This window comes from Rutilus rutilus (genome assembly GCF_951802725.1).
Source record: "Rutilus rutilus genome assembly, chromosome: 17".
Taxonomy (NCBI): domain Eukaryota; kingdom Metazoa; phylum Chordata; class Actinopteri; order Cypriniformes; family Leuciscidae; genus Rutilus; species Rutilus rutilus.
In genome coordinates, this window is record NC_140230.1 from 704,954 (window position 1) to 725,230 (window position 20,277).

The 20,277-nt window shown below is 40.8% G+C and overlaps 1 protein-coding gene across 2 annotated transcripts in view; it reads left to right on the forward strand.

Moving 5' to 3' along the window:
* Positions 1-4,979: 4,979 nt before the first annotated feature.
* Positions 4,980-20,277, forward strand: part of znf236 (zinc finger protein 236) — a 70,986-nt gene continuing 55,688 nt past the window's right edge. Inside the window, exons 1-3 of one of the 2 annotated variants that reach the window (XM_084435665.1) lie at positions 4,980-5,081; positions 18,349-18,476; positions 19,656-19,820. In XM_084435665.1, coding sequence (XP_084291791.1) covers positions 5,030-5,081; positions 18,349-18,476; positions 19,656-19,820 — 345 coding nt within the window. In that variant the 5' untranslated portion in view covers positions 4,980-5,029. The remainder of the gene's footprint in view (positions 5,082-18,348; positions 18,477-19,655; positions 19,821-20,277) is intronic. The other variant, XM_084435666.1, reaches the window with a different exon arrangement.

The following is a 20,277-nucleotide window of genomic DNA, read 5'->3' on the forward strand; positions in this document are numbered from 1 at the left end:
TTAAACTCCTGCATTGTGTAGTAACTTACACCAAAAACAAGGTAATTCACGATGTCCATATATGTGCATGGAGGTAATTGGTCCAGGTCTCTGTGCCATTCCGCTGCAAGGAGCTCGTATGGGTCGATATTTTGGATGCCTGAGAGCTTCTCCAAATACCGCTGTTTTGCGCTTGGTGTGAGCTTGTTCCTGTAAGGTCCCTTTTCTTTCGCCTTATCTTTTTGCATTGCTTTACTTTCTCCTATTCGTAGATCCGTCTCTGTCCCGCCGAAAAAATAAATGCGCGAAAATAATAAATGCGCGAAAATTAAAGAGCTCTGGAATGTTTTAGTCGCGCCTCTGTGAAGTTCTGAAGGCGTTGCCCCTGGCAACCGATAGCGTCTCCTACCGTCATGGCCGACCGGCTCAGACCCCGCCCAAATCAACCCAAATCGGCACGTGACTCCTCACTCTCAATAGACACTAGGGGTGGAACGGTACATGTATTCGTATTGAACCGAATCGGTACGGGCGTCACGGTTCGGTGCATGAATTTACACGGAGAATACACGGTACAAAAATAAATAAAACTCGCGTGCAAATTAATTAATGTAATGCGGAACTACGGTTAGATACGCGGGTTCTTTAAGGACACCTAATCTGTAGCCCCGCCTTAAGATAGGTTTAATTGTTTATACTTTCGCCTGCCTCCGTCCGCAGTGCCACCGCTGACCGCGCGCGCCTCCCCAAATGGACAAGGCATTTCTACTTCGCGCTCGCCGGTGTAGCTACTATTCTTTGAAACGACAGGGTGCGACTCAGTGTAACTGTCATCTAAACCAGTGGTTCCCAATTCCAGTCCTCGTGACCCACTGCTCTGCACATTTTGTAGGTCTCTCTTATCTGACACACTCAGTTCAGTTCATGGAGTCTCTCCTAATGAGCTGATGATCTGGTTCAGGTGTGTTAAATAAGGGAGACATACAAAATGTGCAGAGCAGTGGGTCACGAGGACTGGAATTGGGACCCACTGATCTAAACCATCAGGAATCAGCGGTGAGAAGTAAGGTACACTCGTGAATGTTTATTTTAGTACAACAACACTTTAGTACACCAAAACCACACTACAAAATAATCGTGTAAAGCAGTAAACCAGATTATTCCTTGTGACATTAGAAAAAAAATGGATATAAGAACGTAACCTACAACTAAATTAACGTTATCTTACATCATTTCTAAACATTTTTATTTAGTTTTGTGAACCTTTTTATAAAACATGGCCATTTATTTTTATTTAAAGCCAGGGCTTACGCGCACGACCGCCCACACCCCAATGACGACATTTTTGCCGCGCGCACCCTCGCGCTCGTGCGTCCGCACATAAATAAGAGATGCTTTATTTTCAGTTGTATAGCTGATTGTCTTATTTTGTTTACATCTTACTTTACACACTTCAGGGCAGGCTGTTGCAGCTAGCTCAGGGGAGAGACTGTATGACACTAGGTGGTACAGCCTGAGACATGCACAATAAAAAAGAAATTGCCTTCTGCATTTTTGTTTTGCTTTTCCCTCCATTGTACCGAACTCGTACCGAACCGTGATGTCTGAACCGAGGTATGAACCGAACCGTGACATCTGTGTACCGTTCCACCCCTAATAGACACACATTTGAATGCATCAACAACACATAAGCACACACAGAGACACCACTATAGCGATGAATGCAAACACATTATTCTGTATTATGGCAGCATATTTGATTTGACAATAACCAATGTTTTATGGATTTGGAGAATGATTTGATAGATGTGATGTTCCTCAGGTCTGTGGGTATGGTATTCCATGTAAAGCTGACTGTCCAAAACTACTCTTTCTACATGGTATTTTACGATCTCCTCTTGTAGCAGCCCGGTCTCACCCCAAAACGTCACATACTGACGCGTCTTGACCAAACGGCAATATACGACGAAAAGGGTACCCCTAAAACGTCCATATGGGACGAAGACATAAGCGCACCAGCAGCGCCTCTTAGCGGTACCCTAACGCATACCTAAACCTACCCATAACCCGAATAGTCACATACGGACGTTTTAGGGGTACCCTTTTCGTCGTATATTGCCGTTTGGTCAAGACGCGTCAGTATGTGACGTTTGGGGGTGAGACTGTGTTACTTGTAGACGCTCTGGCGGATGAGTTCAGATTTTGTTGGACGAATTTATTGAGCGAAGGGGGAGCCATACCATGACAAATGTTATATACAAGTAAGATATCTGCAAACTTAATCATGTTTTCCCAATTTAACAGATCATATTTAATTAAGATTTTACAATGGTGATATGAATTTAACTTTTTATCCAACGTTTTCAAGGCCCGTTTATAAAGTGTTTCAACTGTTTGTCATGTGGTCCGACCTGTCTGTGTCCAACTGGTAAGACAGTAATTCATATGTGATAAGATCATAGCATTAATGTATAACTTTGAGGCCTCTGTAGTTATTATTAGTAATTATTCCTAATGTGTCTGAAATTTGCCAAGTTAAATTTGATTCTGTTTATGACCTTTTCACCTGTGTTTTAAATGTGAATCTATTATTATTCCCAGATATTTGAGCTCTTGGACCACTGGAAGTCTTTTCCCTGCTACTATAACATCTGGGTCTAGATCTCTATTTACGGATTTAGAAAAAAACATACACACTGTTTTATAAGGTGCAGACACGAGTTAGCTAGCCAGCTGGAGATCTTGATCAGTGTAGCTGATAGCTCTTCTGCAGCTTGCCTCTTGTTTGTATGACAGTGTCATCAGCGTACATCTGGCAGGTGACAGTCGGTGGACAGACCTCAGGTAGATCGTTGATAAGCTGAATAACAGGGGACCCAAAATGGAACCTTGGGGTACACCCAAATTAATGTCAGTTATTTGGGAGATGTTATTATCCACATGAGCACATTGTTTTCTGTCTGTAATATATGATTTTATCCATTTAATGACCAACAACTTTTTGAAACGACATGACATTACTTTACTGCTAAAATATCGACCTCAGCTTGGAAAAAACTGACCAAGTGCCACAGAAGGAACGTTAACTTTTTTTAATTACTTTTTAATTTAAAGGTGTAGATATGACAATATGCAGATTTAAACATATCAAAGCTGTTTGAACACTGGTGAGAATATTGCTTCAGAATAAATTATATTTACAACAAAAACAACAAAAAAAATCCGGCCAAGCAACCTTTTCTTCCGGACAAGTGAATGACAGATTTAGTTGTCCGAAGCACAAGCACACGGAAAGGCTTAATGTCGAGCCCTGTCTCCTCGGTTAAAACCATAAATGCATAATAACATCTGAAAACCTCTTTGAGAAATGTAAAAAAAAAAAAAAAAAAAAAAACTTTCAAATCTTGTCTTTCTAAGAGCAATAAAACACACAGGGAAAAATCCTGGCTGAGGTTGTCATAATCATGCATGAAAGGATTATTAACCCCATTAACCCAGCAATGAAGAGAGGATCATTTGAACTCCTGTGGCGAAGGCTTCATGGAAGTTATAAATTAAGAATATAAAGCCCCTCACCATGGTCCTATAACCATTTTTCTTCCTTTAATAAAAGGAGTTTCATGGACAGAAAGTGTTTCCAGGGTCCAGCTCATGTGGGGTGTGTGTTTGAAGGTATGTCGCTGTTACTGTATGTTTACTTGAATTATACTTCACCTTCAGACCAAATGTCCTGGTGTGCAGAAGCACATCTACTAGGGGAGATTTGAGGACAATATCACACATGAGTGAAGACCTGGGTCTATGTCTTCTAATGAATCAGGGGGTTTTGTTGTATTAATTGAATAAAAAAATAAAATAAAAAGTACAATAATCTTACAAGAAAAGATAATCAAATAATAACTGTCTGTTATAACCGCATAGCATGAAAAGCGCTGATAGACGTGTAATGTTTGCGGTATACATATCGTCACCTTCCTAAAATAATTGGCTAAGTCATTTTTCAGGTTTCTCAGAAAACACACAAAAAAATGAAAAATAACTTCAGAGGTTCGGTCTTCTTGATGCAGCTCCCATCTTGAAAGCTTGTAAAATTGCCTTTTAAAATTTTTTAATTGCTTGTAAAATCTTTTGACTTAGGCCAAATAAAACAGTCACACTCTTGACATAGGCCATTACACTGCAGGGGTAGAACTGCATGATCTGTTCAACTGAGGATGTGGGGATTTTACCAGAGGTGGCCAGCATCATGAGGAGATGACTAATATGCAAAAAAAATCATTTTTGTCAAAAAATGACTTAGGCAATTATTTTAGGAAGGTGACGATATGTTGACTGGCAGGTAGAACATCATTTTCCTTGCATTTCGGACCGCATATTTTTTAGTACTGAGACTTCCACAGAAGATATACATGTTTTAATATTTATATCACTTCTGTTATTGATTGCTATCAGGATATGAAGAGAGTTTTAGGCTAGGCTACCCATTATAACAAAAAAGTGTTTATTAAACTTATTGTCTAACTTACCCTACTTTTCCTCGTTTACGTGGAGAGTGTATCCTAATGATAAACTGGCTAATCAACGGCTGTAATCATTAAATAAAACATAACATGGGACACAATGACAAACTATCGGGCATAAATGAACAGGTATTTTTAATAAAACCATGGTAATTTTCGTTAGGGATGTTAATGTTAGCTCCGCCCATTCACCGAAAATCTTACGGCACCACTGTAGCTCCGCCCCTTTAAAGTTCGCGCAATATTCCTTGACATGAAAGGTGATATAAAAAGTCATTAAAATGTATTTAATGTAATGAAATGTAACCTATTTTCCAAGTACGTTCAATGTATTGACTGTTTACAGAAAGAAGCAACCACTTATAGTTGTCCGTTACACGCGCAGTGCAGTGCGAGTGTGTCCGCTAGGTGTCGCCGTTCCTCCAGTGTGATCTCCAGATCTGGCGCTTCTGTCTCGGGTCTCGGCTCGCTCAACCCGCCGCCATTTTGAATCCGAATCGCTCACACTACACCCGCTCTAAACTGGAACTATGCCGCGGGGCCGGCCGCGAAAACAGAGGGTTAAAGATGACAGCGAAACCGGTAAAGTCAACCGCAGTCTCACAAATAAAAACCTCACACCATGAGCTGTTTGCTTAAGTGCGTAGGGCATGTCTATAATGGGGCAGAAGAGTAGAGAAAGCCATTTGAAGCGCGTGTATATAGTCCCCGGATATAGTATTGCTCTGTGAGTGTGTGTGTGTGTTGCTGCAGGAGTGATTGCGGCGGAATGATATTAATAACACGCTCGTGTGCTGCAGATTGAGAGAATGCTCCTCTCACACACTTCAGATGCCACTCGCCTGCACTAGAGAAACATGTACACTTAATTAAAGCGCTTTTTGAGCTGATCCGCATCGATGCTAATGTTAGCTAAAGCTTCCGTACATCAGTGAGGAGGGCTAGAACTAACGTTAGTCGAGCTGTCGTGTTAGCGGTGTTTACAGTCTATTCTGGGGATAATGTACAGATGCTGTGATGATTCCTCATGCTGTTGACACTGTGTGTTTTATTGATTTGAAGAATAAGCAGATCGGTGTAATGTTTACTTGCTCTCCAGACTTAATTAGCTGAACTAAACCTTCATTAAAAGACAGTTCTCTGGTCAGCCGAATGGTTGTTTTTCTTCCTTTAGCAGGTTTATTACTATGGTACTTTGCTAGTAAACAGACACGTATTTAGCCTGTAACTTTAAACAGTTGAGGTAACCAGCAGCTGGCCTTGTTGAATGTTATATTATATAAAATGTAATAGTAGCATAAAATAACTAGTTTGTCCCACTAGCAGTTAACCAAGGTGTAGTCAATATCACTTTTTGGAGTCAAATTAGACCAATCTACATTTTTATGTTACTAATGTTATAAAGTTATGACCAATCTTGAAGAAAATAATTAATAAAATGACTTTAAGACTAGTCTGAACAACAGTTTATGCAACTGGTCACTGCTGAAGTAACTTTGCAAAACTTTTAATAACATTGATGGAAAAGTCACAAAAATATCTATTAAAGCTGCAGGTGATTTATTAACATTGCAAGTAGTTTCCATTCATGTGTTAAAAAAGCCTGATGAGGCTTAGATGATCTATTTGATAAACTCTGATTCACCGCAAACATTCGCTGATAGTTGAAGTTTGATCTGAATTACTCAGTGCTTGTAGAACATATAAGACACTTTTTTTCCCCACTTTTTCTCCATAACTGTATTGCCTGACCATGGAGAAATCTTTTGAGAACCCAAAAACCAAGATTGGTAATCATGTGAAACCCCTAGGAGGACGGAGTAGCCTATGTAAAAATATATGACTGTCAGCACGAATGTTGTTTGGCTAGATGAGAACTATTTAATCTACATTAAATAGTTCTTTATACATTTTAAGGCACCCAAAAGCCACTGAAACCTTGAAACTAAACTAAAGAATTCACAGCCATCTTTACAATAGTGTTCTCGTTAGGCCTCATTTGCTATTTTGGCTGCAAATCTTGCACTTAAATGTATTTTCATAATAAAGTGATTCCAGCAATCACTGTGTGTTTCTGGACGGTATGCCATTCAGACGGGAGAACTATTCACTTTAGTCAAACGTTTCGCTTTATAGTTCTGGGGCCGGTTGCACCAGCTGTTGTTACAACTTAGCCTAGTTTTGACGTAGTTGGACACTAAGTTACGACTTACGCACTTCTAAATATTTTTGCGTTGCACCATTAAACTTAGCTGAAGCGTAACTCTACGTATAAACTAAATACTTATACGGCAGCCTCCGATCAGGAGTAACGGTTGGACTAAAATATCAGACAGAACTGCATCAATAAGCTCTTCTTCTGCCTGACAGACTTCAGTTCCTTAGACAGGTGAATTGCCCTAATGTGGGAGATTTTTTGCACTTCAGACTTCTGTGACGTATTGCGATGTGTAACCAAAACATTAAATCATTAACATTAAAAACCCCAGGATGTGTCCTAATCAAATCAAAAGAGAAAATTCAGATAACCCATTCATAAGAGAAATTATATACATATTAGTGCTCTTAATGCAAGTTGTCTGAGACAATCTGCAGCTTCCTAATGTGGGACAGTGAAAAATCTATGATAAAAGGCCAAAAATCACATTGATACATGTGGAATAGTAAAATCTTATTTTATTTTAAATCTTTGTTAGTGATTCTCTTGGTTATGGATGGATGAAACATGGACAACATCATCAGACGGATAATACAGTATTATCTAGTTCAGTTTACTTAACAACAAACACAGCTTGAACGAACTTTAATTCATAAACGTGCTGTTAGACCTAACTCCAGTTGAAAACGTTTTCACCTTTGCCATTGTGATCTGAAATACATTTCATTGAATTAATCAGATGCACAAAATAAAGTGGAATGGCTTTATTGGTTTTCTACTGCGTTTTTAAATTGATTTATTTTTCATTTTAAGTCAACTACCTACCTTTTACACACACACTCACACACACACAGAGAGATAGAGAGACACACACACAGAGAGAGAGAGAGAGAGAGAGACACACACACACACACACACACTCACACACACACAGAGAGAGAGAGAGAGACACACACACACACACGTACGCATGCGCACGCACACATACACAAAAAAGAGCCTTCAAAACGCCCTCCAAGAATAAAAAAATTCACATCACTGTAAAAATCTGCATTAACAGTATTCTAATATTGCATTACAAGACTAAAACCATGTAAATAACCATGTTTGCCCCACCACACATTTTTGACTCATTAAAGTACTGTCCCACATTAGGCTGATCATGCTGTCCCGGATTTGGAAACCACATTTCCTAATGTGGGACACTAGGAAATTTGATAAAAATATAAAATATATAGTTTATACACAAAGTTAGACTATTTTTTGATGGACAAACATTTCATAAGCATATTAGGCTAAAAAGTAGCAGGATTGATAAATGTATTTAACTCCTTAATATCAAATTTGTTCAAACTCTGTCACTAACCTTCGGATGGTCTTCACACAAGGTGCCTCCTGTTTGATGATTGCTCCACCCTCAAATATGATTGGATATTTGATAGGTCTTGTGATTTTGATCACATGACACCACAGCTTTGTCTAACCCATAGTTTCACTGTCATTCATGTATTTATGTAGCCTGGTAATACCAAACTCTGCTACTTCACTTTGCTTCGTAGACAGAGTCTGGAAGGGCATAATTGAAAAGCGTTTTCTTTCTCGCGGATGGGCGCTTGTCTGAAGTTTAAAATCATTGGTTACCCGTAAGCCAGTCACATAACGTTTGGTTATGGCGTGTGTTATGCGCATGCTCAGCCGCATCTAACTTCCACTGTAAACACATGTAGTAGGCCTATGATGCGAAAACAAAACCATCGAGTGAAATACCGGAGTGAACATGGCTGTGAACGACTTTTGCAGATTATGTGAAGTAAATCTACGCATCCACGGTACAATCAGCGTCTACGTCACGGCTCTCAGCCCGCCCTCTGTTCGTTGATTGGCCGGCTGTTTTGAGGCCAGAGGAAAATGGGGATAACGGTCGCTATCTCAGACTGAGTACAGAAGCGAACTGAAATTGAGCGGAAGTACGAAGTCTGACGTAGTCAGGCTAGTATTTATGGGGGACCTACAAACACTAGACCTTAGGTGTCCCACATTAGGCAGTGTTCCACATTAGGGCAATTGACCATCATATATGATAATGCTGACATTACATTTACACTCGCTTACATTTTAAGAGAGAGAACATTATGTGAAAAGATTTATTTTTTAGCGGCTCTTTAACACGAACCCGTCCTAAACAGCACGCCGCTGTGTGCATCGGTCCATGTTGTGCATGTCAAATATCAGTCATAATCAATAAACGTAATTTCTTATGTTTTTTGTATTCATTTATTGATCCTTATTAATTTCATTTCAAATACAGCTTCTGAATGTTATTTACATATAAAAACACTTCTGTTATTCATGATCAAGTAGGCTATCGTATTTAATGGAAACTTATTTTTACCGTTAGTAACGTGAGGCAAAAAAAGTTAGAATGAGGGATGAACTGAAATTCACGGCATTTCAACACAACTTCTGCTCACATCTTTGAAGGCTGCTATTGGATCATCAAGGCTAAACATCATATTATGTGACTATGCATTACGGAGAGCTTACGACCTGCTAACAACGTTCTGCCTTACGAACAAATGGTGCAACGGAACAAAGTACAGAGTTAGTTACAAACTAGCTAGTAGTTACTAAGCCTCTAGTGTGGCCTTTACGTTCCAACTTAAGAAAGAACTTACGAACGGCTGGTACAACCCTACCCTGGAGTCTGAATGCCATACTTTCCTAACTCTAACCAATAAGACCTCAACCTCCCGCCCAAAATACTGTCATAACCAATCAGACCTCAAGCTCCCGCCCAAAATACTGTCATAACCAATCAGAACTCAAGTTCCCTCCCAAAATACTGCAGTAACCAATAAGACCTCAAGGTCCCGCCCCAAAATACTGTCATAACCAATCAGAACTCAAGCTCCCTCCCAAAATACTGAAGTAACCAATAAGACCTCAAGCTCCCGCCCAAAATACTGTCATAACCAATCAGAACTCAAGCTCCCTCCCAAAATACTGCAGTAACCAATAAGACCTCAAGGTCCCGCCCCAAAATACTGTCATAACCAATCAGAACTCAAGCTCCCTCCCAAAATACTGAAGTAACCAATAAGACCTCAAGCTCCCGCCCAAAATACTGTCATAACCAATCAGAACTCAAGCTCCCTCCCAAAATACTGCAGTAACCAATAAGACCTCAAGGTCCCGCCCAAAATACTGTCATAACCAATCAGACCTCAAGGTCCCGCCCAAAATGCTGTCATAACAAATAGGACCTCAAGGTCCCGCCCAAAATACTGTCATAACAAATAAGACCTCAAGGTCCCGCCCCAAAATACTGCAGTAACCAATAAGACCTCAAGGTCCCGCCCCAAAATACTGTCATAACCAATCAGACCTCAAGGTCCCGCCCAAAATACTGTCATAACAAATAGGACCTCAAGGTCCCGCCCAAAATACTGTCATAACAAATAAGACCTCAAGGTCCCGCCCCAAAATACTGCAGTAACCAATAAGACCTCAAGGTCCCGCCCCAAAATACTGTCATAACCAATCAGACCTCAAGGTCCCGCTCAAAATACTGTCATAACAAATAAGACCTCAAGGTCCCGCCCAAAATACTGTCATAACAAATAAGACCTCAAGGTCCCGCCCCAAAATACTGCAGTAACCAATAAGACCTCAAGGTCCCGCCCCAAAATACTGTCATAACCAATCAGACCTCAAGGTCCCGCCCAAAATACTGTTGTAACCAATCAGACCTCAAGCTCCCGCCCAAAATGCTGTTGTAACCAATCAGAACTCAAGCTCCCGCCCAAAATGCTGTCGAAACCAATCAGACCTCAAGCTCCCTCCCAAAATACTGCAGTAACCAATCAGACCTCAAGCTCCCGCCCAAAATGCTGTCGAAACCAATCAGACCTCAAGCTCCCGCCCAAAATACTGTTGTAACCAATCAGACCTCAAGGTCCCGCCCAAAATGCTGTCATAACCAATCAGACCTCAAGGTCCCGCCCAAAATGCTGTTGTAACCAATCAGACCTCAAGGTCCCGCCCAAAATGCTGTTGTAACCAATCAGACCTCAAGGTCCCGCCCAAAATGCTGTCGAAACCAATCAGAACTCAAGCTCCCACCCAACAAAAGCTGTTGTAACCAATCAGACCTCAAGCTCCCGCCCAAAATGCTGTCGAAACCAATCAGACCTCAAGCTCCCGCCCCAAAAAATGCTGTCGAAACCAATCAGACCTCAAGCTGCCGCCCAAAATGCTGTCGAAACCAATCAGACCTCAAGCTCCTGCCCAAAATACTGTTGTAACCAATCAGACCTCAAGGTCCCGCCCCAAAATACTGTCATAACCAATCAGACCTCAAGCTCCCACCCAAAATGCTGTTGTAACCAATCAGACCTCAAGGTCCCGCCCAAAATGCTGTCGAAACCAATCAGAACTCAAGCTCCCGCCCAAAATGCTGTTGTAACCAATCAGACCTCAAGGTCCCGCCCAAAATGCTGTCGAAACCAATCAGAACTCAAACTCCCGCCCAAAATGCTGTTGTAACCAATCAGACCTCAAGGTCCCGCCCAAAATGCTGTCGAAACCAATCAGAACTCAAGCTCCCGCCCAAAATGCTGTTGTAACCAATCAGACCTCAAGGTCCCGCCCAAAATGCTGTCGAAACCAATCAGAACTCAAGCTCCCGCCCAAAATGCTGTTGTAACCAATCAGACCTCAAGGTCCTGCCCAAAATGCTGTCGAAACCAATCAGACCTCAAGGTCCTGCCCAAAATGCTGTCGTAACCAATCAGGGGCATGTTCAAGTTCAAAACGGTGCGCAACGTTTTGCTACGGTTTCCGGGTTGAACGTCATGTTTCCTGGAAACGGTGTGCAATGGGGTTTGAGTACGTTTTCTCTTGTTTGGTGGGTGTGTCAGAACTGCACTCCAATCAGCAGCAACATGTATAAAGCACGCAGTATTAAAGTGAACTCGCACAATGGGTTCAAGGAAAGTAATTTACAAATGTGTTCGATGCAGCTCGGTATACGCAACAACTGAGGATATTAGAAGACATGTTTGTCGTAAGTTTTATTGTAAAAATATAGGATATCAACATAATGATGTAGTTGTTTATATTTTTAGCTTCATTGCAAGTGTATGACATTTGGTATAGAAATAAACAATGGTAATTAAGTGCTTTTCCTAAAAATGAGAAAGAAAATACAGGGTATTAAAACAGTATGAACTACAAATAAAGTCAGTATGTGAGGCTAAATAGATGTGTTTTAGTCTGAATTAGGTAAGATGTGCTTCCATTTCAGTTTCCACAAATCCCTTCACTCGATTGGGATGTTCTCTTTTGTTCTGGGCGGCAAGTGCAGTAACTGTAACATCGGGCATATTTTGTAGTATTAAACACATATTTATACCGACTTCATCAGGCTCAGAAAATTCTTCACAAAGAATGGCCTTCTCAGCTGCCATAAGTGCAACTCTTGCGTCATCAGAACAGTGTGTTCAACGCATCACCGTTTCGGTTTAAAAAACGTTGTGCAACGTTTTGTCGGGGCTGAACGCAGCCCAGATTTAAAGCTCCCGCCCAAAATACTGTTGTAACCAATCAGACCTCATGGTCCCACCCCAAAATACTGTCATAACCAATCAGACCTCAAGCTCCCGCCCAAAATACTGTTGTAACCAATCAGACCTCAAGGTCCCACCCCAAAATACTGTCATAACCAATCAGACCTCAAGCTCCCGCCCAAAATGCTGTTGTAACCAATCAGACCTCAAGGTCCCGCCCAAAATGCTGTTGTAACCAATCAGACCTCAAGGTCCCGCCCAAAATGCTGTTGTAACCAATCAGACCTCAAGGTCCCGCCCAAAATGCTGTTGTACCCAATCAGACCTCAAGCTCCCGCCCAAAATGCTGTTGTAACCAATCAGACCTCAAGCTCCCGCCAAAATGCTGTTGTAACCAATCAGACCTCAAGCTCCCGCCCAAAATGCTGTCGAAACCAATCAGACCTCAAGCTTCCGCCCAAAATGCTGTTGTAACCAATCAGACCTCAAGCTCCCGCCCAAAATGCTGTTGTAACCAATCAGAACTCAAGCTCCCGCCCAAAATGCTGTCGAAACCAATCAGAACTCAAGCTCCCGCCCAAAATGCTGTTGTAACCAATCAGAACTCAAGCTCCCGCCCAAAATGCTGTCGAAACCAATCAGACCTCAAGCTCCCTCCCAAAATACTGCAGTAACCAATCAGACCTCAAGCTCCCGCCCAAAATGCTGTCGAAACCAATCAGACCTCAAGCTCCCGCCCAAAATACTGTTGTAACCAATCAGACCTCAAGGTCCCGCCCAAAATGCTGTCATAACCAATCAGACCTCAAGGTCCCGCCCAAAATGCTGTTGTAACCAATCAGACCTCAAGGTCCCGCCCAAAATGCTGTTGTAACCAATCAGACCTCAAGGTCCCGCCCAAAATGCTGTCGAAACCAATCAGAACTCAAGCTCCCACCCAACAAAAGCTGTTGTAACCAATCAGACCTCAAGCTCCCGCCCAAAATGCTGTCGAAACCAATCAGACCTCAAGGTCCCGCCCAAAATGCTGTCATACCAATCAGACCTCAAGCTCCCGCCCCAAAAAATGCTGTCGAAACCAATCAGACCTCAAGCTGCCGCCCAAAATGCTGTCATAACCAATCAGACCTCAAGCTCCCACCCAAAATGCTATTGTAACCAATCAGACCTCAAGGTCCCGCCCAAAATGCTGTCGAAACCAATCAGACCTCAAGCTCCTGCCCAAAATACTGTTGTAACCAATCAGACCTCAAGGTCCCGCCCCAAAATACTGTCATAACCAATCAGACCTCAAGCTCCCACCCAAAATGCTATTGTAACCAATCAGACCTCAAGGTCCCGCCCAAAATGCTGTCGAAACCAATCAGAACTCAAGCTCCCGCCCAAAATGCTGTTGTAACCAATCAGACCTCAAGGTCCCGCCCAAAATGCTGTCGAAACCAATCAGAACTCAAACTCCCGCCCAAAATGCTGTTGTAACCAATCAGACCTCAAGGTCCCGCCCAAAATGCTGTCGAAACCAATCAGAACTCAAGCTCCCGCCCAAAATGCTGTTGTAACCAATCAGACCTCAAGGTCCCGCCCAAAATGCTGTCGAAACCAATCAGAACTCAAGCTCCCGCCCAAAATGCTGTTGTAACCAATCAGACCTCAAGGTCCTGCCCAAAATGCTGTCGAAACCAATCAGACCTCAAGGTCCTGCCCAAAATGCTGTCGTAACCAATCAGGGGCATGTTCAAGTTCAAAACGGTGCGCAACGTTTTGCTACGGTTTCCGGGTTGAACGTCATGTTTCCTGGAAACGGTGTGCAATGGGGTTTGAGTACGTTTTCTCTTGTTTGGTGGGTGTGTCAGAACTGCACTCCAATCAGCAGCAACATGTATAAAGCACGCAGTATTAAAGTGAACTCGCACAATGGGTTCAAGGAAAGTAATTTACAAATGTGTTCGATGCAGCTCGGTATACGCAACAACTGAGGATATTAGAAGACATGTTTGTCGTAAGTTTTATTGTAAAAATATAGGATATCAACATAATGATGTAGTTGTTTATATTTTTAGCTTCATTGCAAGTGTATGACATTTGGTATAGAAATAAACAATGGTAATTAAGTGCTTTTCCTAAAAATGAGAAAGAAAATACAGGGTATTAAAACAGTATGAACTACAAATAAAGTCAGTATGTGAGGCTAAATAGATGTGTTTTAGTCTGAATTAGGTAAGATGTGCTTCCATTTCAGTTTCCACAAATCCCTTCACTCGATTGGGATGTTCTCTTTTGTTCTGGGCGGCAAGTGCAGTAACTGTAACATCGGGCATATTTTGTAGTATTAAACACATATTTATACCGACTTCATCAGGCTCAGAAAATTCTTCACAAAGAATGGCCTTCTCAGCTGCCATAAGTGCAACTCTTGCGTCATCAGAACAGTGTGTTCAACGCATCACCGTTTCGGTTTAAAAAACGTTGTGCAACGTTTTGTCGGGGCTGAACGCAGCCCAGATTTAAAGCTCCCGCCCAAAATACTGTTGTAACCAATCAGACCTCATGGTCCCACCCCAAAATACTGTCATAACCAATCAGACCTCAAGCTCCCGCCCAAAATACTGTTGTAACCAATCAGACCTCAAGGTCCCACCCCAAAATACTGTCATAACCAATCAGACCTCAAGCTCCCGCCCAAAATGCTGTTGTAACCAATCAGACCTCAAGGTCCCGCCCAAAATGCTGTTGTAACCAATCAGACCTCAAGCTCCCGCCCAAAATGCTGTTGTAACCAATCAGACCTCATGGTCCCACCCCAAAATACTGTCATAACCAATCAGACCTCAAGCTCCCGCCCAAAATACTGTTGTAACCAATAAGACCTCAAGGTCCCACCCCAAAATACTGTCATAACCAATCAGACCTCAAGCTCCCGCCCAAAATGCTGTTGTAACCAATCAGACCTCAAGCTCCCGCCCAAAATGCTCCCGCCCAAATCAGAAAAATAAAATATTTTTGTAGTCACCATCATTAGGGTCGAGTACGTAAACTTTCGAATGGGGTCAGTTTTATAAGTTTAGCGAGTATTTTGTGTTGTGGACTGTATGTAAACACCTGTAATGTGAAAGACCTTATTCAGAGCCTATTCAGTGAAAAACAACAAACACATTTCATGATGCCTTTTATTTTGTATTAATTATTACAATTTTTATGAACATTTAGCAGATTCTGCAAGGTGTTTGTAAACTGAGGATCACTGTACGGTTGAGATTTGAGCCCAGGGGTCCGTTCTTCGTACGTCGCTAACTCACTTGGATTTGATTGTTGGTGATTTGGCATGATCTTGGATTGTTTGGTTCTTCGAAGCTCATCCTGGACTTGCTGTCATAGCAACAGGTCCGTAATCTTAAACCTGCTCGGGAGCAGAGGCTTATTTCATGTAAACAGGATTAGACTGCGGCTTCATAAGCGAAGCTGATACGGGAAGTCCAGATATTTTTTCTCGTGACTCGTGAGATTGTCGTTTACATTATTAAATTGTTGGAAACGCACATTTATTTTCGACTTGTTGGAGTCGGGCTTTAACTACAGCACAAACTGTTTGCATTGCCGTAATATTATTTGCAAGTGGCTCTTTCCTTTACACTATTTTGGAGATGCGGAGAACTTGATGGAAAGTGCTGTCTGTCGTGTCATTCTGAGTTTACCTGGAGCTTTTAGGTTTAAAAAACAGTTTTAGGTTTTTTTGTGGCATTTCCAAGCCACTTAAGACCCAATGTTGTAAAGCAGTTTTTTTTTTTTTGGCTATCACAATTTTTTATGAAGATCATGCAATCATGACCATGCCGATTACAGTATATGTCACTCAGGCTTCACTAACGTGATTGGTACCATAGACTATAGGCTAGACCATAGACTGCCATCAAGGCCTCAATGAAGGGGAATAGGGCATTATGTGAACAGAAAGGGGGTTCACAGTGTAAATGTGCAGCCCAGTTACTATTGTGATTCTTAATATTCCAGATTAATATTATATCAAAAAAAAAAAGAAAAAAAGGCAGTTGACTAAAATCGTCCATATCACTAATGTGAAAGCAAAATGGCCAGGATTCATGACTTAATAATTTTCAGAGATTCACATTTATGCACATTATTTGAAAGTGGTAAGAAAAGTTCCACAATTAAATATCAAGCTCACTGTATTACATACACTTATGCTGATCCTAACAGAACTGCATTTCTTCATAGGTGATTATGACATGTTCCTGCAGACAGGTGTTTTATGACCCCATTCCCTGACCCAAACCAGTTACAATGCAGCTCTAGCCAGGACAAGGGCACACAATGAAATGAACTTTGGCTAACTAAAGGGAAGATTTCAGTGTCTGAAAAGTCTGAGGGTTGCACACCTGACAGGGCCTGTGACATTGCTGCATGTGCCATATTACACAACATTTTTTTTGCCAAAAAAAAAAAAACACTTTTCATTAAATGTTTAATAAAAGACAAATATGCTTAGTTCGTTGAGTTTTATTTCAATTGTACTTTGTAAAGAAAAGCCAGTGGTCAAGTGCCTGCAACAAGAGATATTAGACACATGCCTCATCCAACAAATAAAAGGAAGAGTTGTCTCTACACTGCCCACCTGTAGGCCTATGTGTCCTCTATCTGTGCAGACTCTTCTGTAGGCCTTTCTGTAGATGTGGAATCATGCACCTTATATTGCAGCCATAAAGCATACAAGTATAAATGAAGTAAAGTTATTTATGCACTTGCAGGTAGGCTAGTTCCTCCATATGACAGTTATCTGAGAGGGTTTATTCACTGTCCAGTGCAATGGAAACAAATGGACATTACAAAGTCTTATACTTTCTTTCCTTTGGAAAGAAAATGTCCACTTACTGCACATATTTCAGCTCCACTCTCTTGGGAACAGATACAAGTGTTGGTGTATTATGTATAAGTGCACAAAAGAGGAAAACACAATGTCATTATGAACTACACTCGGGAAAATGTGATCAATAACTCATGGCAAAATATTTTTACATAAACATAAGTTTATCAGTTTTCACTTTCACAAGTCAAAGCAATTCATCATTACTCAAGATTTAACAGTTGAAATGACTATACAGCCTTAATTTAATGCAGCAAAATGATTTTACAGTGTAGGAGAGTAAGATCTTTTCTTTCTTTTCTCAGCCTTTTTCTTGGTTGCTTTTATAATATAACTAAAAATTACCATTATGTAGAATATTTTTGTGCTTCACTTTTATTTGTTCCCATGTTCTAGTGTGGTGACTCTGACATTACAATGAACAAAGTAATTATGCAATTATTAAAATACAAATATTTAGGCTAATAAGTGATAAAAACATCTAACATGGCCACTTCTAACGGATTTACATTGTCTGCTACTTTTTGCCAGCCCTCTCTCCTGGCTTTTGCAGACTTTGAGGTGTTCCCTGGTGTTTTGATTAAACATTAAAATTCCGAATAAACTTTGACTATTAGTTCTTGCTCTGCTGAGGAGAATAAATGAGCCCTCTTTGGCCACGCTGAGCAGCCAATAGCAGCGTTGCTGATCAGTGTTTCTACTATCGATACATATCCCCTTTTAACCAGCGCATGAACACGCAATTATCTCAGATAACTCAATCCAGCGATACTAATCATAAACAACAGGTGTGTTCGAAGAACCCAATTAGCCGGATCATGATTAGCTCGATGATATCATCTTGGATGTCTCATTTGATCTCGGATGTTTTAAGCAACGTATGAAGAACGGGCCCCATGTTGTATCGACACTAAACAGAAACTATTACCTGAATAACATCATTCACTGATATTAAGCAGCACTAAGTTGTTAAAAGTGTTTTCCAGATCATGCTTTACTCCCGCTGGATCCACTATATCTGATTTAAATTGTCTGAACTATTTGAACTTAACTCAGATTTATAACTTGCTTAGAATTGACAATTTCTGTCCTCTGTCCTCATTGGCTGTCTTCTGTCCTCTGTACTCATTGGCTGTCTTCTGTCCTCTGTCCTCATTGGCTGTCTTCTCTCTTCTGTCCTCATTGGCTGTCTTCTGTCCTCATTGGCTGTCTTCTGTCCTCATTGGCTGTCTTCTGTCTTCTCAGACGGAGGTCCGGGAGCCGGCTCAGAGAGCCAGAAGCAGGCCGAGAACAAATGTAATATTTGCTCCCAGATTTATCCCAGTGAGAGTCAACTTCAGAGACACCTGCGAGAGCATGAGGTCAACGACAAGGCAAGAGACCGCACTTCATCATCACCACCATCATCATCATCATCATCATCTCACACCAGATCTGAGACAGGACCATATCATTCAACACATGTTTATTGAACAGGCTCATAAAGCCAAGCTGTCTAATAATGGTGTGAATGATCAGTAGATGGTTCATAACTCAATCAAATGTCCAATGTTAATCAAATGTTCTTCTGGGTTTACACTTTAATAGCAATGGATTTACATTACCTTTATAGTCCTTGATTACAGGGTTTTAAACAATATGTTTTTATTCGCAAATAGCAATTTCTACCTGATGAATATTTTAGAGCTCAACATAATAACTAGAAAAAATTTCAATTCACCATGAAAAGTGACTTTTAGGTCTATAAGTCACACTTTTAAAATTCCAGACATCATGGCGATGGATGTTGGTAGCTTTATAGAAGTAGCCATTATTATAATGGGAGGAGACATAGGCGTGTTATCCAGGCATTACTGGCCGGGAAAGCCCCTTATACTGGGAGCCGCTGGCATGAGGAGTTTCTGCCTGTTTCTCCCTCAGATCTGCTTCAAGATCTTTGATCAATTGTGGCATTTCTTTGTTGTTTAGAGTCAAGTATAATACTTCTGTCTTTTATGAGTTTAATAGAGATCTCTGCCTCATCTTCTGTGCAAACACACATCTTTAAAGAATGATCGTTCTGTCAGGTGGCTGTTAATGCCGAAAAACTGTTTCCAGTGCAGTTTTGTGAAATATTCCTTTTTCGAATTGCCTGAAAAACCTCCTCATGCGCGTAAACACCTTTTTGCCATATATGAGAGTTTTTGTGAAATTGGTGTGTTTCCATTGGCCGTATTTTCAATGTGTGCAGTTTGAAGGGTGATGGAAACACGGATTTTTGTATTATGTATTAGTCCTGTTTTGGTAGAAAGACTCAGAATAATAAAGGTTTTATTGGCATTGATGGTTCCATGAAGAACCTTTAACATCCACGGAATCTTTCCATTCCACAAAATATTCTATATAGTGTAAAAAGGTTCTTTAAACCCAAAGACAAAAATGTTTATTTTAAGACCTGATCACTGGAAGGGTCTTTGGGGAGCAGAAATGGTTCTTCTACTTTATTTTTAAGAGTGTAATGAATGTGTTTGTCATGCTGATAACGTACTGTTCCTCACTCCTCCTGCACGCAGCCGTATCGGTGTGACCAGTGCCCGGTGTCCTTTAATGTGGAGTACAATCTCAACCTTCATAAATCCACTCACGCCACCAGCGAGGCCAAATGCCCCGTGTGCCACAAGAAGTTCTCCAGAGTGGCCAGTCTGAAGGCTCATGTCATGGTCCACGAGAAAGAAGAGGTCGGTAGCTTCATCTTCCCTCGTTTCTGTAACAAATCCTTCCATTATACTTAATTATTCTTTTTTTTTTCATTTTTATGCAATTTTTTTGGATATTTTTTTTTAATTTGATTTACCTTTAAATTTCTAGATTTGATCAATAAATAATACATAAATTGTAAGTTAGTAAATTAAGCACATTCCTCACATTCTTTCAACTTAAATTCAAAATAGCTCACAATTTCATGCATAACCCTTTTAATGCAGCTCTAAATATCTTACATCGGGTGTCCCCCGACCTCGTGTGGAAATAAAGTAATATAAGATGATATTTCATGACTCTAGATGGCCTTATAGCTCTATATGGAGCAAATGAGCTGTTCCTCTGGGTCATAAAGCCAGTTTCTCTTCAGTGTGCATTCAGATACACATGTAGACATTATAAAATAATATTTTGGTAAAGTTTTAGCATTTTTTA